Source organism: Thalia democratica, chromosome 5 (genome assembly GCF_965202585.1).
Source record: "Thalia democratica chromosome 5, ktThaDemo2.hap1.1, whole genome shotgun sequence".
NCBI classification, from domain to species: domain Eukaryota; kingdom Metazoa; phylum Chordata; class Thaliacea; order Salpida; family Salpidae; genus Thalia; species Thalia democratica.
The window spans coordinates 36904919-36927624 of record NC_139169.1 but is presented as its reverse complement, the minus strand read 5'-3'; the positions used below and the strand labels follow the sequence as shown (position 1 = coordinate 36927624).

The 22706-nt window shown below is 27.0% G+C and overlaps 1 protein-coding gene across 1 annotated transcript; it reads right to left on the bottom strand.

Annotated features, from left to right (window-relative positions):
* Nucleotides 1-13963: 13963 nt before the first annotated feature.
* On the bottom strand, nt 13964-15202 carry LOC145836478 (ectoderm-neural cortex protein 1-like). The gene is made up of 2 exons (XM_082944276.1): nt 14650-15202; nt 13964-14604 (listed from the first exon to the last, which is right to left on the bottom strand). Exons 1-2 carry the CDS (start codon nt 15200-15202, stop codon nt 13964-13966), a joined length of 1194 nt encoding a protein of 397 aa, XP_082800402.1.
* Nucleotides 15203-22706: the final 7504 nt, after the last annotated feature.

The window sequence follows — 22706 nt, the reverse complement described above, 5'->3', positions numbered from 1 at the left end:
AGTTTTGTAGGTTTTGAGCATTCTACTATCAAAAAGTTTTGGAATATCTTTTAGAAAAGCTCACAAGTATGTTAGAAAACATGTATGAACTAGCACTCTTTTTAGATAAAGCTAAGTGAAAAATTTTATTTGTACTCTTCGAATTATTGTTTAGCATATCCTAGTTTATACGTAACATAAAATTGAATACAAAGAAGTTTAACAAATACTTCTACTTGAAAGAAGTAGAATACAAAACATCAAAGTGTTTATGGTAGGAGTTTTGGAAATTTTATTTAATAGAAGTTTCTTAAGTTTTAAACTAACCACTTATTTTTCATATTTGAACAAAAGCAAGTACTTACACTTTACTTCTTATACGCGTTTATAGATTTTCTTCCTATCTATTGCTTATTCTTTAAATCGTAATGACAAAGTTTAAGTCATTTTTAAGTAAACTTGAAATATGTAAACAGAAAGAGTTTGACTATAAGATTTCTTTATTTATTTAAAATTGTCTTTAAACATTTATTTTACTTAAAAGTGTTTTTGTTGGTTTTAACCATTTAGTTTTGTTTTGTAATTTAAAATGTTTATTTTTGCATTAATTACTACTTTACATCATTTTATAGATTTTGTTGATTGTTTTATACAGAAATTTGATTAATCACTTAAGTGGTTTTCTAAAGACTTTTGTTTTTAATTAAAAAACTATTGTATTATTTTAAATGTCTACAATAAATTTCTGACGAGTTGAGTGAAAACATATTAAAACTTTTATAAAAAAACATCGGATTGCTATTTATATAGGTAAAAAATGTTTAAGTCAACCAATAAATTATTTCTTAAAAATTTAAGAAATAAATTAAATTTTTTTTAAATCAAGTTAATTAGGTAGTTATTTTAAATGGTTTTTGAAAAAAATATGTAAATAAAAGTTTTTAGCTCTAGTATGGATTTTAGTTGTTGAAAGAAATAAATGTTAAATAAAAAATAATGTACATATAACGACTGCTTGTAATAATTGTTATCAACACCTGGCTTACATATTTATTTATACAGTTATTTTATTTGTTTAAAAAATGAGTTTTTAACTGTTAAATGTAAAGTGTGTGAACAAAATTGAAAAAAAGTAAATTTTATTGTTGTAAACTTTTTCTAGTAAGTGTAAACAAAAGAAGCACTTTTGCAAAAATCATTACGCAAAAAATAGCTATTTAGTTGCTAAAAAGTTGCGGTCAATTGCTTGACCTAACTTTTTAAATTACAAACTTAAACATTATTGTCTTACTCCTTTTGTTTTAAAAGAACAAGTAAGTTTTCACATTTCACAACAACAAAGAATATTTGCTTCAACACTTCTCTGATTGTCGAAATAAAGAAAATTATTTACATCTAGTGAGACATTAAACTTATGTACTTTTATTTATTAACTGAATTTTTGTTTAATTTATTAAAACCAGACATTATGTCTGGCAGAGTCAATTTAGTGTAAGTAATTATTTCATATATAACTGAAGATATAATTTGTTTTAGCTGACAACTTAAAGTATATTTAAAGTTGAGATAATTGAACTTTTAAAAACAAAATAAGTCGGAAAACATTTTAAAGCTCTTAAAAAATAGCATCTCGAAAATTTCTATAATTACGTTGTAATTTAAGAGAAGATTAAAAATTTTATTTATTACTTTTAGTCCTGCAAAATAATTTTCAAATGTGATAAGTTTTTTATTTCACTTTAAAAAGTGCAGCTGGATTTGAAATTCTTTAAGTTTATAAAAAATGTTTCTTTGCGGTAATACGTAAGCAATAAGCTGCTTTGTCAATAAAAAAATCATAAATTGATAGAGCGTTTAGCAAAGTAACAATTAAGTTAAATAGTTTCAATTCACATCTTTGTAACTCTATACGCGTGCACAAATTGTCGTCTTATGCGAACAGAATCGCTCTTACCCATAACGGTGCTGAAATTTGAGATCAAAATCAAAATAAACAAAACGATTTAATTGATCTTCCGCACGTTTCTTAATATTACGTAATAAACCATCCAATTTTGTTGTTTGCGGAATTTTCCATTGAAATTTATTCTTAATCAATAAAAATTGAAAAAAAAAAATTGATTGTATTAAATTAGGTACTTTATAATACTCGTTATTTTTAACAAGTTTCTTAGCTATTCTTAATCATCCAATTGTTATTTTGTAATACAGTAACATTAAAGTCCTTAGATGAAACAATTTATTTTTAAACCTTAAAAAAATGTTTGCTCTAATTTTATTTTAAGTTATCTAATCTTAATAAATTAAATTTAACAACAAAATAATTCTAAAACTCTTTTTAAAAGTTTAAAACAAAACATACTTTCTTAAGTTTTTAAAGAGTTATTTCAAAAACAAAGCAAAAGTGTTTAGAATTCAAAACTTACTGTTGAAACAATAAAAGGTCAAGAAAAGTTTTGAACTAGCTTTTTTTTTAATTTTGTACTAACTTTAAAATTAGTTTTTGTTATTAGCAATGATCGTATATTAATATTTTTTATGGCTTAAAGAAAGTTTTAAGTGTGAAAACACAATTACTTGAACTGTAAACTTATAATAAAAATGTATTGTTAATAAAACAAACAAAAAAATACTGAAATATATTAATTATATTTGTAAATATTACTTCATTGTAACATCGCTCAATTAAAATTTTTCAACAGCGCCGGAAAAACTTTATTTAGAAGATTTGAAATGAATATCTAAAATCTGACCACTCGCTTTAGTTGTTAAAACCTCTACACTGAACCACCTACAAAATATTTTTACCTCTGTTACATTGTTTGCTGTTTCTTTGTTTAATTTGTAAATCTATGTTTGAACACTGCCCTATTATTAGGTACTGAGAATTTTTATGATAACGAAAGATATTGTAGGTTGAATTTATTTATATTGCAATTTACTTAACGTTTTTTTTTTTTGTAAATAGATTGTAAAGGTGGATTAAATGATTTCATATTTAATCTGGATACATAAGGTTTCAATTGTGTTATAACTTTGAGGCAGACAACTTTTTTTTAAAAGTACTAATGCAAATAAATTAGATAAACGTTTTTTTATACTTATTACTCATAAAAGTTAAACGAAATATGTTTTGGTGAATTACATATTCAGGATATCAAAGTTTTCTAAGTGTAATGTTTTATACTTACAATCCCCAAACAACTTGAGTTCATATTAAGAAAACTCAACAGTTTTATATTTTTATTTTATACGTTTACAATAACCTTACAAACCAGTTATTTTAAGATTAAAATTAGTGCAAAAAAAGTTATTATTATATTAAAAGGTAAAATAATAGATTACAAGTTGTGTCACGCAGGTACGAATTTTTACGAGAGAAGTAGTACAAAATGAGAGATAAATTAGAAAAAGAAATAATAATATGAGAGAAAGATATTGTGAGAAGAAAAAAAAATCAGCCCATGTATAACTTTTACTTTTAGTTCAAAGGAAAGGCGTAAACTTGTTTATCATTAGAAGCCGACGAGAATTATTAGCAGTGTTTTGCAATCAATAGCAAATTACATTTTATTTATTTTTTATAGTTTTTTGTTTATTTCGAAGCTGAAAAATGTTTAGTTGCAGATACAATAACAACTTATGTTCTATATTGAAAATAAAAAAGTTTTAGCTTGTGAAAAGAATACCAGAAGGTACGCGTCGGGTATTTGTAGAATGTAAACTACCATCAGTTTCAATGTTTTTAAATTTTATTTTTCAATCTTTCGTGCTTTTAAAAAATTAAGAAAAAATATATTACAATTAGTCACCTATTTCTGATTAACTTACTATACCAACATTATTAGCAACAGGCTTGAATGATACTACTTTTGGTTAATACGTTTTTATAGTTTTTATTTGATTATTTAAATGTTTTATACTAAGTAACCTAACTAAAACATAAAAAATTTGCAGCTAGTTTAATTGAATATCAAAATATATGAATTTTTCAAACCAACTGATGCAGACTCCCACCTCCTCCGTCTTCGACCTTCAATCCACCCAACAGATGATCTAACAGCAGGGAGAACCCCCAAACCACCACCGCTAACCCGTGTTGCTACGGACGACGATTGCCAACATGGAAAAGTACCTGCGCGCCCCCAAATGCGCCAGGTGCCGCAACCACGGGGTGGTTTCCCCTCTGAAGGGCCACAAGAGGTACTGCAAGTGGAAGGACTGCATGTGTGCAAAGTGCACCTTGATTGCAGAGCGGCAGAGGGTCATGACGGCTAAGGTTTGAAAACTAGAATATTAAAATTCGTTAGATAAATATGAGCATATAAAAGAAATGTTCGAAAACTAACTTAGTAGGTATCAACAACTTCTTAAAGCTTTTGATTCTGTTTTATTATTTAATTAGCTGCTTTAGTGGTTTTATTGCAATTAAGCACTGTATGCTTCAAATACTTCAACTGCTAGTTATTTGTTTTAATTTGAGTTCTTTAAACACAGGTAGCCCTCAGAAGGCAGCAGGCGCAGGAAGAAAACGAAGCGAGAGAGCTGCAGCTGATGTACAACATCAACAAGACCCCTTTCAGCCCCCCGTTGCCCGAGGTTGCCACTAGCAACGGGTACCTGAACCACCGCAGTTCAGCCAGCAGCTCGCCAACCGTAAGCTTGCTGGTGACGTCATCGGTGAAATCACCCGTAGCAAGCCTGGAGGAGAAAGCTCCCATGGAAAAGGAGGTCAATGTCGACGAGTTCAAAGCAAAGCCGTCGATTGCTTCGATGTCCGGCAGCGATTCAGGTTTGTTAGAAAATGATAAATAATTTTTTTTATTTTGTGTAGCTATTCAAGTTATTGTTAATAATAAAGTTTGAAATTAAACGTATTGCTTAAAAAATAGTTAAAAGTGAAAAATATTTTTTTTTTATTAAACTTTAAATCGTAGTTCAACTGTTAATTTATTTGTATAAGAGTTTGTTTAGTTTGGTTTTAAAAAAAATTATAGAAGAAAATAAAAGAAATTGTTCCGTTATTGACGAAAGCTTAAAATCTCCGTCTCAAAGTTCAGATATTAGCAACAATGAAGCTCTAAAGGCTGTGGATTTTGATGTTAACCTGTCAGAAAAGAACGGGGATGTACAAAAAAGGTACAAATTTTTTAATGATTTTTTTACAAGCTATGCTCACACTTGATTTAAACTACTAAAACTTGTAGTTTTAATCGATAACATCTTAAATTTCAATCAATTTTATTGGCAGTTTAAATCGTAATTTATTATCTTTTAAATGAATTTAATTATTTTGAAGCGAGCAACAAGACTTTGCAATGCTTTACAAGCTTTTTCCTGAAGACGACAAGAACTATCTCGCGAAAATTTATCAGAATAACAATTGTAATGTGATGTACACAATTAAGCAGGTAAACTTTAGTTATTTTTTATATACAATCCTGAATGAGCACAAAACTCTTTTTTATCTTATTAGTTTCTCTAAAAGTTTAATTAATTCATATTAAGTTGAAATGTTTTTTTAAAGATTATGAACTTGGTTTTTTTTTCGAAGTCAATTCAATATGGCTATGAAATATTTCTTTTTCTGATACTTTTAAAAGTTTAACCGAAGCATACAAAACTATAATATTTCCTATTTTGTAGATGTTAAGTCATAAAAACACGGAGAACAATGTGGTGCCACCGAATATCAGTCACCCGCGAAACTTGAAAAGAAAAGTGTCACCTGACATTGAGAGGGAAGTCAGCAGAAAAGTGCAGAAACAATCATTACATGTGAAACCTAGACAAAGTCAGTTAAGCTATATTTCTAAAAATAGACCATTCTTATAAACTTTTACTCGTTTGATAAAACTAACTACCAATTGTTAAGCATTACATTTTATTTATTTTTATCTTAAGAAATCTAATAAAGTTTACACAAGAAAAAAAACTGACTTTATTTTGAAATAATGTTTTAAACAACTGTAATGAACTTTTTTAATATTACATATTCCATCAGATTATCCAACTTACGCCTACTACAACATGCCGATTCAGCGTAATCCCCTTTCAACCGGCCAGTTGTTCAGCCAATCAAACTTCAATCATAACTACGCGCTGATGGCCCAGCAGCAAATAGCCGCCATGCACGCCGCCATTCAGGGGAATTACCATAAAATCAGCAGAGGGTTCCCCAAAAACTTTCCTGCCACAACGTCCCATCAAATGAGGGCGTCGAGTTTCAACGAAGGAAAACTCCCTTTCAACATCTCCCCCTTCATTCCCAGCGCCTACAACCAGATCCAGCGGCCCCAGCAGCAGCAAAGTTTTGCGGGGTCCGAGGGTCCGCAGGGGTATAGCCTCAACAACGGCAACAAGTTGCCAAGCAACAAGATACTTTCCATAAACGAGCTGATGATGCAGATGAACAGGCAAATTTAAAAACAGGAAAAACCCGAAACCGATGTTAAAAAAGTCAATAGTTAACTATTTTATTGTTTAATAAAATAACTTTAATTTTTTCGAATGAACTACAGAACTGAATATTTTTTTTGATTTTATTCATGCATAGCATCTACCAGTGTTTCCCGAATATCAATAGCCAAGCACAGTAACTAAAAATAAAGATGTAAACAATGTACGGTTTTTTTTTATTTGTTTCAAATATTTTTAATAATGTTCATTTAAACAACAAAAATCTTGATAAGAGTTACATAAAAAGTGTTTTGCAATAAGATTAGGTGTATACCTATTCTTGAATGTTTAAGTTACCATTTAGCTATGCATTTTTCTGTGTATAGGAAAACAGTCTATACGAATGGTATATGCTTTTTTTTGGGAAACATTGATATATAATGTAAGAAAAAAAATACTAGAAATGTGTAGTTTGCAGTAAATTGTGTATAACAATTACAAAGTTTTCATCACAAACAGAGAGATATCAATTTAGATGCATCAATGTTTTTTGATAGTACTGAAATTTGTTTTGATAGGTGCATTCTGTTCATTTGATGCAGCTGCTTTGTTTTGTTAAAGTTTAAAAATAACCAAGTTAGTCCTTTAAATAGTACGACTTTAATAGTTTATTCTATAAATAATTAAGTCAACACTTACTTATCTTTTTATTACACTTTAAAAGTCTACAGCCATTTAATAAACAAAGTTGCCTGTCTCTAGTCAGTACAATAAAAGTTAATCATACTTATAAAAGTCTAAAACAGAGTTAAGAAAATACTTGAACTAACTCAATTTGAGCCTAAATTTATAATAGTTAAAAAACAGTAAAAGCTGATTTACAATTAATACAAAAAATAAGTTAACTTGCTGAAAGAATTAAATTAAATTTCAATGTTTTTAACTGCCGTTCTTTTATTGTCGCTGAGTAAAATTTGAATAACTTTTTTCACTTAAAATTTCAATGTCTTTTTTTTCTAGTCGTTTTTGTTTTTTAATATATTTTTAAGGCTTTACGCGTTTCGCCATTTTGCTTGACTATATTGTAAGTAGCGCTTTTTATAATACTTCATTCTTTTCATTTACTTGTCAAAACTATAAATACAAACTGATAGTTTAGAACAAATTCTTGATAAAAAAGGCTAAATACTTTAAATAGCTTAATACTGTAATAACAAATACTTAATTTTAGTTTTTCATTATTTTAGTAATTCTGATTTTTTAAATATATTTTGTGTTTCTTATTTTAATTTCATTTAATGTTAAATGTAGCCAGTTTTTTTTAATAAAAAAAAATCGATAGAGTGAACGTTTTTTTAATTCAAATAAATATTCTTAACAGTATTACCTCACTTAAATTTTAAAAGTTAATTATAGATTACAATAACTAATAGTACAAAAAATATAGCTCAGGAATATTGTTCAAGAAAGTTTTAGTTAATAAACCGAACTCCAGGTAGTTATGAAATATAAATTAAAACCAGTTGTAAAGTAATAATTAATATAGTGTTTAAACTTTTATATAAGCTTATAAAAGCTAAAAGTTTATTATGTATCTGGTTCCAAATGTAACAGTATTAGAAAACAATAATAAGAGTAAAAAGATTTTGGAAGTGTTGTTAGATATATGTTTTTTTGTTCTACACAAAATCAAATAATAAAGACTAATGAAAAAAAGCAAAAAGACAAGACTAAACTTTTAGTAAAAGTATTCTGTAAAATGCGTTTATCATGTAAAGCGGTTTAAAAAGTAAAAATGTTAATTTTTAATTTATTGTTGTAATAAACATTTCAAATTGCAAACTCAACTATATACGAAATTTATATGCAAAATTTTAAAGAACATAAGTTAATTAAGTTCATATCAGCATACTTCGAAAAAAAAAGAAACTGTTAAATAAATAAAAATTACTAATTAAAGTTATGTACAAATAAGCAGTTTAAAAGTTTTTATTTCCCAAAATGTTTGATTTCTAGCTGTTGTATTTACAACTAGAATGTTTGTTTTAAGTATGATTGAAGACTCTAGCATTTATAATAAACTTTAGATACAAGTGAAAATATGACGGCATTTTATTTGGATTTCAAAAGATTAGATAAATTTGTTTTAATTTAAGATGATCAAGTTTTTATTTTTATTTTTCCTTTGAATTATCGAGAGTTTTTATTTTATTTTCGGGAATAGTCGGCGTGAAAAAAAACTAAACTGCTTATTTTTTTTACAATTGTTACTAAAGTAATACTCAAAGGTTATGTTATATTTTAAACTAAAACCTTTCTTATATAATAAAGAATGAAAAATTGATAGTTTTTACTAACAATGTTTGTTCTTTAAAATAAAGTAAGTTTTATATATTTTCAAAAACTTAAACCATTGTTGATTAATTAAAATTAAAAAATGACATGCTTATTTTTAAGAAATGATCTGTTAAATATTCACTTTAAGTTTGTGCATTACTCTACTGGTATTTATGAACTCATAAATACTAAAAAATGAATAAATGAACTTATTAACAAAAAGATATTTTCTAGTTCAAACATAAAGCAATCTGCCCGACACGACAAAATTGCCCTCATACAACTTAATCTATAGAAATACAATGAAGTTATTTCTTACACTTGTGACATGTTCCATTGTGCCACCAATTAATTTGTCACCATTTTAACAACATCTGTAACATGTCTCACAAAAGTGCAAAATTGCAATCGCCCAATCGCCGAAACCCCCTGAAATCGTCGCCGACCACCTGACTACGCGTTTGTGACGTCATAATAACTGCGGCTAGCGTCACATGCATTACAGTTACTTCGATTTTAAAGACATATTCTGATTTAAAGTGTATAATTTTTATTTTCACATTTTGCGGTAGCAACCTGTTTATTTAATATCTGAAACGGCTTTGTACTAAAATATTCGGGTTTGGTTGAAATATTGAAAATATTAATACTTGCACTCAAATAAGCTTTCTTCATTTGATATCGAGATAAATAGCTTTGTGCGCTATGATGCGGTTAGACTAAATTTTATTTCTACTTATTGTGTCATGTAAGCACCTTTCAAGATATTTTCTTTTGCCCAAGATTTGCTTCGAACGAATTCAAAAAGAAACTAACAATAGCTCGACAAAACTGCCCTTTAAAAACAAGCATTGAAGTTCTTTAATATGAAAAGTTATTAGAAGTTTTATTTTTAATCGGCCATTGTTTTTACCCGTGACCATTTAATAATTTTCACTTAAGAAATTTTCCCAGCTGCTCCCTAACAACGCTGCATAGCAACCATAAAACCCTTCTTAAATGTTAAAAAGCGAGTAAAATATTTGAGTCAGCCAAGGTGTGTTTCTAAGTGCTTATGTGTTTAGCTTATTATTAATTAACGAGAATTTTTGAAAGTTTGTATCGAGACTAAGTATCATTTTAATAAACGAAAGTTTCTTTCATAAAGATGAGAAAAAGTTTAAAAAGCTACTTAAATATTTATACAGTTTGCAAAGATTGAAATGTCAAGAAAATGCAATTTTGTTTTAAAATGTAGTAAACATTTCTGATTTGCAACGAAACCACTTGAGTTTTTAAAATTTTAGTACAAACTTCTCATAAAAATTACAGATTTATTGTTTTTTAGAATTTTAAATAAGTCTGTCTTTTAATTGAAATAAGTTTTTTGTTTTAAAAAAATCTAAAGAAAAACTTTAAAATATTGCAAAAGTATGAATTTGATGAATTTTTAGTCTTCAAATAAGAAAGTTTGTTAATATACTTGGCCAACTAAAATGAGCGAAGAAGGTCTTATTTATTCTAAAGTTCTCTTAAAACACGAGAATTAAACTTAATGTACACAAGTTTGTTTTATAAAAACTTAATAAGACCGACAGCGAAACATTGTTCGTTTAGTTAATTTAAGAAAGAACTTTGATTAGCGCCTTTTTCACTAAAAGAAAAAATAGACACGTGTTTAATCAAAACAACGACATTAAGCTTGACTTTAACTATTCTGCTTGTTTCTTCTTTGTAAAAGTTTTTCAGCGCAAAGGAAACGAAAATTAGACTTTCCGTTTGCTTACATGCATGCTTTAGACGCAAAAGTAAAATAACTGTTGTTTTAAAAAGTCGATAAAAACGAACGACTTCGAATTTTTTATTGAGTTTTTGAGTTGCGACTTTGTAAAAAACAAGTTTTTAAAGGTTGTTTTGTAAAAAAGAGCTAATTAGTAAAATTTTTGGTTTCAATCCGTTCACACTTATGCTTGATGTAAGAATTAGATATTTATTATTTTAGGAAAAGTTACTTAATATAATTTGAGTTTGCACATAAACTTGAAACATACTTAATTGCTATTTTAAGTTGTAATTTGTTTTAAGTTGGATTTTGTTGCAAGTCAAATAAATTTTCAAACTATTTTATGTTGTAAGATTCATGTTATTTGTGCTAATAATTCTTTTTTTTCTTTTTATTTATAATTGAAAACTTGATAAAAAAGTTATAATCTAGTTGTCGAAAATATAACATTTGTTCAAACAGTTTTATTCAAATGTTTACGTAGACGTAGACTAATAGCAGCATCATATTTAATATTTCAAGTTTTTAGCTTAAATTAAGCTATTAAATTTAAAACTTGACAAAATTACAGTTTTATGATTATTAAAATTGGTAACTACTACTAAGAAATCTTTAAAAGTAGTGTTATTGTTTGCTGACTTAAGTCATAAAATTGTTTGAAATTTTCGGATAAAAAATTATATATATTGATAATTATATAAAACTGAGTACGATCAGTTATATAACTAGACAACTCTGATATTTTAATGTTGTTATATACATTATCAAACCTTAAAAAAGTATTTTAAACAGCATGCTAAACAAACAGTCTCCACAACAATTGAACTAATGTTATTTACAAAGAAGGTTTTTACATACGTAGATTTTTATCATACATATCGTGTAAATTTTTGGTTAAGGAAATAATTTCTGAAACACTGTCCAGTCCACTTTATATATATATTACTTATTTTGAAAAATATATTTCGCGTAGATATTAAAGTGTTTAATAAGCTAAAGAAATAGGAATTGTATGTTTTACTAAGGTGTAAGCAAATGTATTTTGGGACAACACTATAATTAGCGCAGACATGTATATCTTTACTGAGTGAATAATAAGTTTTATATACTACTACTGAGACTAGCTGTTTAGTTTTTAAATTATTTATCTTAGTTAAACTGGACAAATATATTGTGTATAATAACGTAAAAATTAAGTTTTAAATGAACTAGGAGTAACTTGTGATGGTAATTAATAGTTACTGATAAAGAATTGTTTTGTTAAAAGTTATGTTTGGTCAACAAACAACTGTTAACACTTAATTATTAACATGACTAACTAATATTACAACCAGTTAATTTATAAACTTTTAAAATATAGTACCAATTAGCAATAAAAAATATATTTTGAATGCGTAAGCTTTTTAATAAATAACCTAAACAGTAGCTGTAATATGTCCTGTTATTAAAAGGATTACAAACAACTTATAAGCATTGAAATATGTAATAAAGTCACAGCCACATTAAATGTGCATTATAAAAATCAAAGCTCTTTAAGCAAATGGGTATACTAAGGACACTCATAGCATAACCTGCCCTAAATCAAAAGCTATGTTTTCGATATACCCAATTAGTGGGTGTAATATGTTCTGTTAATAATGTATTTTGTAAACAACTTGTGTGCTTTAAGATGCTGTCACATTTAAAAAGCATTGAAGATGACAGCATAACCTGCCCTAAATAAAATCAAAAACTTAAAATTTTATTTTAAAAATTGTTTTCGATTTAGGGGAAATTCCCGAATTGGCCGGCACCTTCCCAAAATCCAATCCCAAATAAAAATTTCAGGTAGTTGGCAAATAAACACAACCTGCTAAAATTCCAAAAATCTTATTGCAATTCTGGCTTTCTTGTTAAGGAATACAATAAACTTTATTATTTTCATTCACACAGTGTTATGCATGAAAAGAACACTTCAGTCTTGTATAACATTTAACTATTATATTGTAGGCTACAATAAAAAGGGTTCCAAAAAGACATAGTGTACATATTGAAAGTCTACAATTTATAGACTTTTAATTAATATATAGTATTACTTAATTATAAATGACAGATAAAACTGGTTTTTAGCGTAATTAAAACTTATTAAATACCTAATTAAGACAAAAAATCAGTCTATAAAAGCTGTGCACATCTTGTTTGAAAAGACTTGAGTGTTTTATGAAAGAAATAGTACCAAAAGAATATATAAAGAAAGACTTGTAACTTTTATAAACTTAACATTTTTCTACTTATAAGAGATTAACTACTGCAAAAAATATCAAATTATGAAAGATTAACTTTTTGTCGACATAGTTTTGATTTTTCATGATAATGTCTAATTTGTTCAAAAGTTTCCTTCATAAAAGATGATTTTATAAAAACTGTTTGTAAACTATTCCTATCAAGATAGTAAGATATTACAACTACAAATAAAAAAGCTTGTTTGCTAAGCTGAATGACTAAGTGTAAGATTATGTAAACATCTGACAAAAGAGTTAAATGAAAGAAAATATAAATTTAGAGTAAGCTTCTTATGAAAAATACACAGCTAGCTACTTATAACTCTAAATGATTATGTTCGAAAACGATTACAATCGGTAGACCTATTTCCTTATCATAAAAAAACTGTTCTGACTACCTCCATGCCTGCCTGAGAAGAATGGTAAGATTAATTTTTCTAAATAAGTGCATGCTAACTGTTACGTCATTGTCAAAAGTAAGTATGTCCAGTTAACCTTTTCTCACAAAAAACATACACATAAATTTGCATAACTTGATATTTTTTGCTCATTTCACTTCATTTTCTTTATTCCTGCTGTTGTTGATGTTATGTGATGTATAAGTGTTGGACCTTGCAATATTTCATTCAATTCACAATTGCTATGTAGTTTAAAATTATATGGTTTGTTTAACAAATAACTAATATATATTAAAGTAAGTGTAATTACACCTTAGTAACTACATTGAAAATTTTTGAAGTTAAATTGTACTTGCTAGTTGAAAAACAATAATAATAATAATAATAATATATTTTCATTAAATAGCATATTATAATGGAAGTTTTAAGCAATTTAGAATAAAATTTGTGAATTTGTATTTTGTTTCTTAATTTGCTCAATATGATTTATTTTTAAATTTTATTTTTTTTGTGTGTCAAGTTTAAGTGGCCCAGGTTTTGATGCCTGAATCTAACATAGCACAACAAACAATACAACAACAATAAACAAATGATTTGTGTCTCTAATTTATTAAAAAAAAAAACGAACAAGCATGAATTTTGTACAAATATCTTGTAATGCATGCAACACCTTTACTCATATGAGTCAAGATTTATATACTGCCCGAAAACAACCAACAGCGCAGTAAGAAGAAAGGATAAAGCAGCTGCATGCAACTAAGTTATAGTATTTAGCAAACGTAATAAGTTATGTTTGACAGATTTTACGTCATGCTAAATATCCCGCGTTAAAACTGCGTATGCGGCATTTTCGAGCAGAAACTAAATCCGCCGGGACAAGGATCGCGCGGCTGCTCGCACCATTCGTCCTTTTCCATATCGTAGAACACCACTTCCCCATCTTGCCTTCCGAAAACAACTATTTTGCTTCCCACCGAAGTGGCCACGACCGCGGGATTCTCTTCGCATCGAAACCCGCGTTTGATGACGGCGAACTTGTTTGAAATATTGTCAAAAACTTCACAAGACGCGTAACAGCTTGCGATCGCGAACAGCTTGCTCTTCACGGCAACCACGTCGTGGCAGGATTTCGGGTGCACCATGCTCGGCATGCAGGACCACTCGTCGGCAACGTGGTCGTAGACCTCGCAGGTGTTCGTGGAAACAAACTCGCCGTCGCGTTCAACTGCGCCGCCGCAAACCGCCAATTTTCCTTGGTAAACGGCGCTGGCCGCCAACGCCCTCGCTTCCAACATCATCGCGATCTCCGTCACCCGGTCGCTTTCGGCAGGGTCGTACTTAATGCAGGAACGTTGAACGTCGTAAGAGCTGTTATAGCCGCATAACACGTATATCTTGTCAATGAGAACGCAAGCACAGAACTTGAAGCGATAACTGATTTCGGTCACCCTCTGCCAAGCGTTGCAAGCTCGCGAATATTATTTTATCTTCGTTTCCGTATCCTTACCGAAACCCTTGTTCACAAAAGCATAAACTTCACCTTTCAAACAAATTCCATTAGCAACATGTTCGTTTTCCAATAATAACCCGTTCACCGGCGAACGTTGGACTTTTTTCAAGTCTTTACCGTCCACTTGCGTCAATTCTACACAACCTTGACATCGTCCGCTGTAGGCGAAAACGTCAAACAAGAGTTGATCGCAGTGCCTCGTTTCGAAACTTTTCTTCGGCAGTTTGTCTAAACTTTCTTTGTTTTTAATCAAAACATTGCTTGCTAAAAGCTTACACTCAACAACTTTGCAAATAGAAGATTCCCCGTTCACGAGAAAACTCAAAGCAGGTTCCGACAACAACGGAAGCCGTGTTGCTAGCAAAAGATATTTTGCAAACTTGCTTCTTTTTTCAGTATTGTAACTAATCCAGTCGTCTGCAGCATTAAACACTTGGAGTTCTGAAGTAATGTGCAGTTTGGAAGAAGATAGAATCCTTTTAGTGAGCGCAAAATCCAACTGGCGGAAGTTGTTGGTTTTGCAAACTGAGGTGAACCATCGCTCCGTGCAAGCCATGATTTTCAACCGAACATCATTTGGCAAATTAAAGAAGTAAGCTAACTTGAAATAAAGTATGTTGTTTTTTACAGAAATAGTGTCTTGTATGAAGGTGCAAAAATTCTTTATTAGTCTTTCATTGAGAAAAGCACTGTTTGTTTTGAGTAATGGTAAAATTTCCTTCGGTCCTTTCGGTAAGCTGGCTGAAAAATGTTTATAGATTCATTATAAAAACTTGTATAAGTATTTATGTTAAATGCTCAAATTACTGAGTAAAAAGCTTATTTAAGTAACAATAATAAAGTTGTTAGTTAAACCAGTGGTCGTCAACGTGTGCACTTTTTCACACTAGTGTGAATAAAAAATTTTGTACTGTGCACGGTAAACTTAGTAAGGTGAATAAAATAATTTTTAGATGACGCTTGTTTTGTCTACCTTTATGAGAAAAAGATAATTAAAACACAAATTAACAATTTTTTAACCGTTATTTCTACTTTAAGGCCCTCAACAAATGAAAAATAGTATTACTTATTTTAAAAACGGTATTAAGTTTTAGTAAAACATTTTATTAAGTCTAAAGTGTACAGAATCTGTTCTCCAACGTTTTAGTGTGCGTAGTTTTTGAAAAGGTTGAAGACCACTAAATTAAACGACAATTTATAGACATTTTAAGGCTTCTCGCAGCAAACAAAAAAAAAATAAAATAACCATTTTTTAAAAGTTTACCATAAATATATTTATTAGTCAGTGAGTTCAGCTTTTTTTGAGAAAGATTCTTTTTGACTAACCAAGAAAACCAAAATTAAAGACCAAAACTTGAAAACAAAATGGTCTTTATTTCAAAAAGTATATAGTTTATATAAAAAACAAAACACTGACAAACTAAGTTAGTTTAGTAGAAAATATTTAAGAAGTATCATTTAAATAGTTGTATATATTTATGTGATAAACTTCAAGGACTATAAAAAACTTTTAAATAATCTTAATTTTTTACAAAATATTTAAAAGAACAATTTTAGATATTACATGGTTTTTTTTTCCGATACGCGTCGAGGACTCATAAAAAAACATAGTGTCCCAATTTTTCTATGAAATTTAGCACCGACCCAATATACCCAAGTTAAAAAAAATCATACTTTATTTTAGCTCTATGTTTAAGCTATTAAACTTTTTAGAAGGATCGTCGTGTTAACTAACTAATTTATTTGTAACTGTTAACAAATAGACTAGTTAGTTAGCACCTTTACCATTATGTTATTGTTTTCATTGTTACTATTATAATGACATTGTAGTTTATCAGGTTATTAAAATCAAGTACAACTTTTTTATACAGTAGTAATTTATAAGAGATTTTCAGTACTAAATTAATCATATTCAAATGCAAAAAAATATAAACGTTAATAATTTTATAAAGTACTGTAAACAGTTAAAATTATATTTTTATATATTAAATATATTTGTAATAAAATAGCAAATTTAGTAATAAATAAGTTTTCTACTATTCAAAAGCAGTTTAATCAACTAAAAAAACTTGAAACTCAACCACGATAAATATTTTATAAAACAAAGAAACTGACATATTTTAGTTGAAATCATAAAATCATCGAAAGATTGTGAAATGTAAGCAAATTTGCGTTCGAATGAAACTTTCTTGCAAAACTTTACAAAACTTCTTTGTTCATCATGAAACTTAAAAGATTTTCCATTAAGTTTTTCAACTTTTTCTTTTATTTCGATGGATTTACTCTCAGTACTTTTCACTAGCATTATGATATTATGTGTTTTTTTTATAAACAAACCTAAAATTAAAAATAATATATAGTTACAATTAAATTAAAAAGATGAAAGAGTCTTGAAAAATAATAACAACTTTAACTAGGGTACCTCAAAAGCAGCATATCTTAGACTTTTTTTCAAATGACTTTTCGAAGAAATTTGATAAAAATTTCTCAAAATCTAAGTAAACATTAAAAAGAACTCTGCGCCTTTTTTATGCATATAAACGTGTATTGGTACACACTAATAAGTACAGCGTGACGCTACTATTACTAAAATTATGTTTTAAAATATTCTTAACAAAATTTGGCTATAAATGGTGTTTCAAAACTAAAGTTTAACAATGAATTTGTATAGAAAATAGCTAAATTTTATAAAAAAAATAACTACATTTCATACTTTTAATAAAAAGCAGTTTATATATCGATATAAACTAATAAATATAAAAAAAAACAGTTTGTACATTTAAAGATTTTTAAAAAATTCAGATTCTTTTAATATTGTCTTACTTCTTTCTTTTGTAATTCCAGGTTATTAATTTTCATTTAAAAAATTAAAAACTTCACGTTTTTCTAGAACTTTGACAATTCTTTAATTATTTTAGTATTTTTATATAAGTTTAATTGTATTGATTATATATTGTTTATAATTCCTTATTATTAAGAAAAACACCGGTTAGAAAAATAACAGATTACAGAAGATAACTTAATTAAAATTCTATATTTATTGAGGTATTTATAAGTATTATCTAAAAACAGGTTACATGAGTATGACTACTCAAATTAGAAAACATGTCGAAAAGGCTGGATTTCTAAAACTAATACACATCCGAAAATAATAAACAATGTTGTTGTAGGTCTTATGTAATTGATAAAACTGTACTAGTAAAAAACAGTGAAAAAATAAATAGTTTTTATAAAATATTTAAAAAAATAGTATTATTCAAAATCTATTTCGGCCATATATCAAACAATATTTAATTTTTTGTAAAAGAATGAAAATGGCCATAGGTATTTAAGAGTTTTAAAAGAGATTATTTTATTTTAAAATTTTTTCAAGATAAGTCATCATCAATTTGTTTTTAAGAGTTTAAAGTAACTCTTAATTTTAAAATACAATAGCTAAAAGCTATAGTATACTAAACGTAAAATTAAACTGTATAGTACCTAGATTGATCAAAAAGAGCCAACACATACTAATTTACATACATTTTTTCTAAAGAAAGACTATTGAAGGGTAGCCATTTAAAGTTAAATCAAGATGGTCTGATTCGGGTTAAGTAAATAAAAAAACAGTAATGGCTAAAAATGGAAGAAATAAAAAATTAATAAACTCAGAGTTCTCTCTCTTTTTTAATAAAAAAACTGTTCTAAGTGACCTTTAAGCATCTTGACAGTCATCCTATGTTATTTAAAACCCTTTAAAATTTATATTTTAAACTTTTCAAGAATAAAAAAAAATGATCTATAAGAAACCTGGCAATAAAAAAGAAATAATAATACTATATTGCATCAAAAATCTGGAAAAAGATCTATTTTTAGATTTTCAAAACTTTTAAATCATCCTGATTAATTTTGAGTGTTTTGAGTATGTAGCAACCCTTTAAGTGTAAACCAAGTTACAGTACAGAAAAAGTATTAAATTATACCATATGATTTGTTAAAAAAAAAAATTCTAACTCAAATTTATTGCTTAATTTACTGTAAAATAAAAAGCTTATTTAAATAATAATAAAATCCAAATAAATTATTTTAATTATTACCAGGTATTAATGAAAAAATAATTCCAATCTTTTCAAACACAAATAAAATTAGTTTGTTATTCAATTATTTTATCTATAATTATTCTGTTGGGAATTGCTTTTCATTACGAGACTGTCTGGTTGACATGATGATTCAAAAAAGATAAGAAAGTGCTTAGAATTTTAATGAAAATATAAGTTTTGTTAGTTCCAAATACCTTGTAGAAGTCAGACCGTTTCAAAATTAAAAACTAAACAGCTGATGGTGTTTTTGCAATTTTTTGCAAAAAAAATATTGATTTAGATTAATTATATTAAGAATTTTTTTTTACACAGTTTATTTGACTTATGTATAAACTGAGTATAAATATAGTTAATAGAAATTTAAACTTTACGTAGAAATGTATAAGATTTACTCTAAAATTAACTTGTGAAAAATACATTTTTAATCTAAAACCAGGGCCAAAATATAAATAGTAAACTTACTGATGCAAAAAACTTAAGTAATATTTACTGACTGCCAGCAAATTAAATGCCCTACTTATGGCCCCTTTCCGGCTTATGACCCCATGTTGTCCCTTTGCCCACTTTAAAAAAACCCAGCTCTACAGGATGTTAGGGGCGTTAATTAGTACATAACCCTTTCTGATATTATTAATTAAATTTAGGAACTTTTATGGTTGTATAAAAGATTGTATCCACATAACACACTATAAAACATAACTAGTTTTAATCCTAGCTAATACTTGATAAGGCTTAATATATTTATATAAACTATGCACATCAGGCTATATTTTGTTACAAACATAAAATGATAATATAAACAGCCACATATTTTAGAAACTTTATTAAATTAAATCAAAACCTTCACACAAGTACAAAGTCTGAAAAAAACATTATGTTTAATCTAAAACAAGAATTAACTACATTAAATCAAAAAAAAAAAAGCTTTTACAATTTATCAATGGCCAATTAGAAAGTTCAAACGTTTCAGCTTCAAATTGACACTAAAACTGTCCTCTGGATGGTTTTGACTCAAACATCCACTGCAGCTGGTTTATATACCTATGTTACGCATGACTACACTTTTGGTCAACTCCATGCAATTGATGTGTTATTTCAACAGAAATTTCTGGTTGACTGAGTTCACATACTTGCCATTTAAAACAAAAAAAGAACAAGTAAACAGCATTAGTTTCATTACACTTCCTTTTATTTTAAATTTTCGGGAGAGGAATTGTATTTTATTCCTTTTTGCTGGCAAAATGTAAAGGATATGTGTTTTAATCATTAGCACAAGCGTTTAGAATTTCGCTTCAGCTTGCTCACATTGAAAAAGTTATCGAATAGATACAAAACAAAAACATTGTTATGTTTATAGTAATTTTTACAATCCACTTAAAAGCTCCTAAGTTTAATATAAAAATGTTAACTCTTTATTTGTTTTTATTAATTAAAAGTTTGATTTTTGTCCAATATTTAACAATTTGTTTTTTTAAAAACTTTTTGAAACTAGAAGTATATTTCATCAAAAACATTAAATGAGATTAGAAAGTCCAAAAAAACTATTTCAACTCTATTAAGCTGATGTTCAAAAATTCAGTTCTGCATATTTAAGCATTTATATATTGATAATGAATAAATTATTAAATTTCACAGAACGAAACTTGCCTTTTTAATTTTAACGTTTGATGTTTAGATCATAGTTTAATATTATAAAAAAAAGCTCATTTTTATTTTTCGGTCATTTTAAATTGGTATTATTTCGTTATGTACTACATATTTTAAAGATAACACATGTTTACTTGTTTAGTTTAGTTTTATCTACCTTTGAAGTAATTTGTATCTAATTTTACCAAACTTAAGCAGATATTTTTATACAGCGTTGCAGGTCTAGAGTTTAAAAATGTTATAGTTTTAAACAATTTAAGATTATTATGTATAAGATTTTAGTTTCTTAAATTTAGAAATTATTATCAAAAACATCTTTTATTTATAATACTAAGTGCAGCTTGCTAAAACTGAAAAAATTTTATTTTTAACTTTAAACAAAGAAATAAATAAGAACTGAATTTATATTACGTATTCTTTTAAATTTACTTAAAGGCTTATAATTAAAAGTTTCATCTTTCGTTTATTATACTTCCAAAGGGGTATTTAATTATTAATCTTTTATTTTGTTTATTTATATAACACATTCTTCCTCAAGTCATGTATTTAATACTAAAAGTTACCCTGTTTTGTTCATTTACCTTCAAAATTAACAAATTATATTTTGGTAACAATAGAAGCTTATTTCATCTAAAAATCTTTTCTAAAATTATTAGAACTTTACTAAGTTAATGCCAAAATATGTTATACTATGTTTGTTTTGAAGTTTTTTAATACACATTTGTATCAGATACAAAGGAAAAAAAAAAGATGTGCACTTACAGAGTCTGTCAAAAATTAATAATAAGCTAAAATATATATAGTTGTAAATTAATAATTTTAATATAATAAATGAGAATTTGAGATTGTAAAAGCTATGTATATGTACTACAACCTCTTTATTATTTAAAGTATTGATAAGCATTTCTTTAATTGTGGATTGAAATATAAAGCTAGACTTATTATCAATCTTAAATGGTCTAAAATTATAAAACACAACAAACAACAACTAATTCTTTTAGTAGCACTTAAAATTAAATTATTTTTGTAAAGCAAAATAATTTAGTATCTTAATTTAAAACAAGTTTTATGTTGAAAGTAGTTCTACATAGTTGAATTAATTTCAAGCTAGTCTAAATACATAAAATAAATAGATATTCCTTAAAGTAAGTAATATTTCTGCATATTTTCAGGATAGTTTTTTTTTCTTGATGATATAGACTTTTCAAGTTCTCATTATTTTATTAATTATCTGATAATCCCATTTAAAACTAAGATTTTCTTGATATTACATTTCAATTGTTTATTAAAACTAATTTGTTTTGTTAAATTATTTTGATTTAAATATCTATTTTGTCATCAAATTTTGTCATAATGAAATTTCAACTAAACTATAAAATATGTTATAAAAATACAACAAAATTGAATAATGTTTTAATATTTGTATTATAGTATACTTGGGTATTGGCATAGAATAACATACCTTAAGAAAAGTCAGGCTAGTTTGAATTTTTGTTTAAATACTGAGCAAGTTTTAATTTTTTTTAATCTCAGTCCTTTTTTTTATAATTCTTGAATATTTTAGATCCTATACTTTGTTATTTTCAGCCAATTTTATTTAAAAACTAGATTTTTGTTCTACTCCAATAACTATTTGAATTGAAAATGTACATATTTTTGAGATTTTTAAAAGCACAGTTTTTGGTCACACAGGAACATTTTTACTCAAAGAGTGACATCCATGATATTAATTTAATTGTTTAATAAAGTTGTAAGCTTAAAGTTAATGGTTGACAAAAAAAGTTAGAAATTTAACATTGACTCTAAAACAAAACCTTTTAGTAAAATATTTTTATAATTTTTTTAACTTAGTGGCAATTCAACCTAGAATTTGATACTGTTTGAAAAAACTGGAAAAATTTATAGTTAAAAAAAAAAGAAGTTTAATACCTAAAGACTTGAAGGTTTTTTATTATAGGACAAAAATATACACATTATTGCCACTTTACCTGGAATCTGAAAAAACCTGTAAAAACCAGGAATTTGACAATTTATACAAAAAAAAAATCTGTAAAAACCTGGAATTTAAAAAATTTTGAAAAAAAAGAAAAAACATGAAATTAAAAAAAAAACCTGTAAAAATCTTAAATTTTAAAAAATTTCACACGTTCAGTAGTAAAATTCAAAAAATCTATCATACAAATAAAAAAAAATTGTCATCATCAAATTTTGTTTTATTGAAAAACATATTTAAAGTAGCTTTATTGTATCTTTTCAATGTTTGTAGGCTATTTAACACAGTTTTTTACCTTAAACTTAATTTAAACTAAAAATAGACTCAAAAATGTGTCCTTT

What these genes read in the sequence shown, in the direction of transcription:
- LOC145836478 (XM_082944276.1), bottom strand. Translation starts at nt 15,202, where the DNA reads ATGGCTTGCACGGAGCGATGGTTCACCTCAGTTTGCAAAACCAACAAC. An exon ending in TTATGCTTTTGTGAACAAGG is followed by an intron (nt 14,605 to 14,649) that starts GTTTCGGTAAGG and finishes AATATTCGCGAG; the next exon opens with CTTGCAACGCTTGGCAGAGG.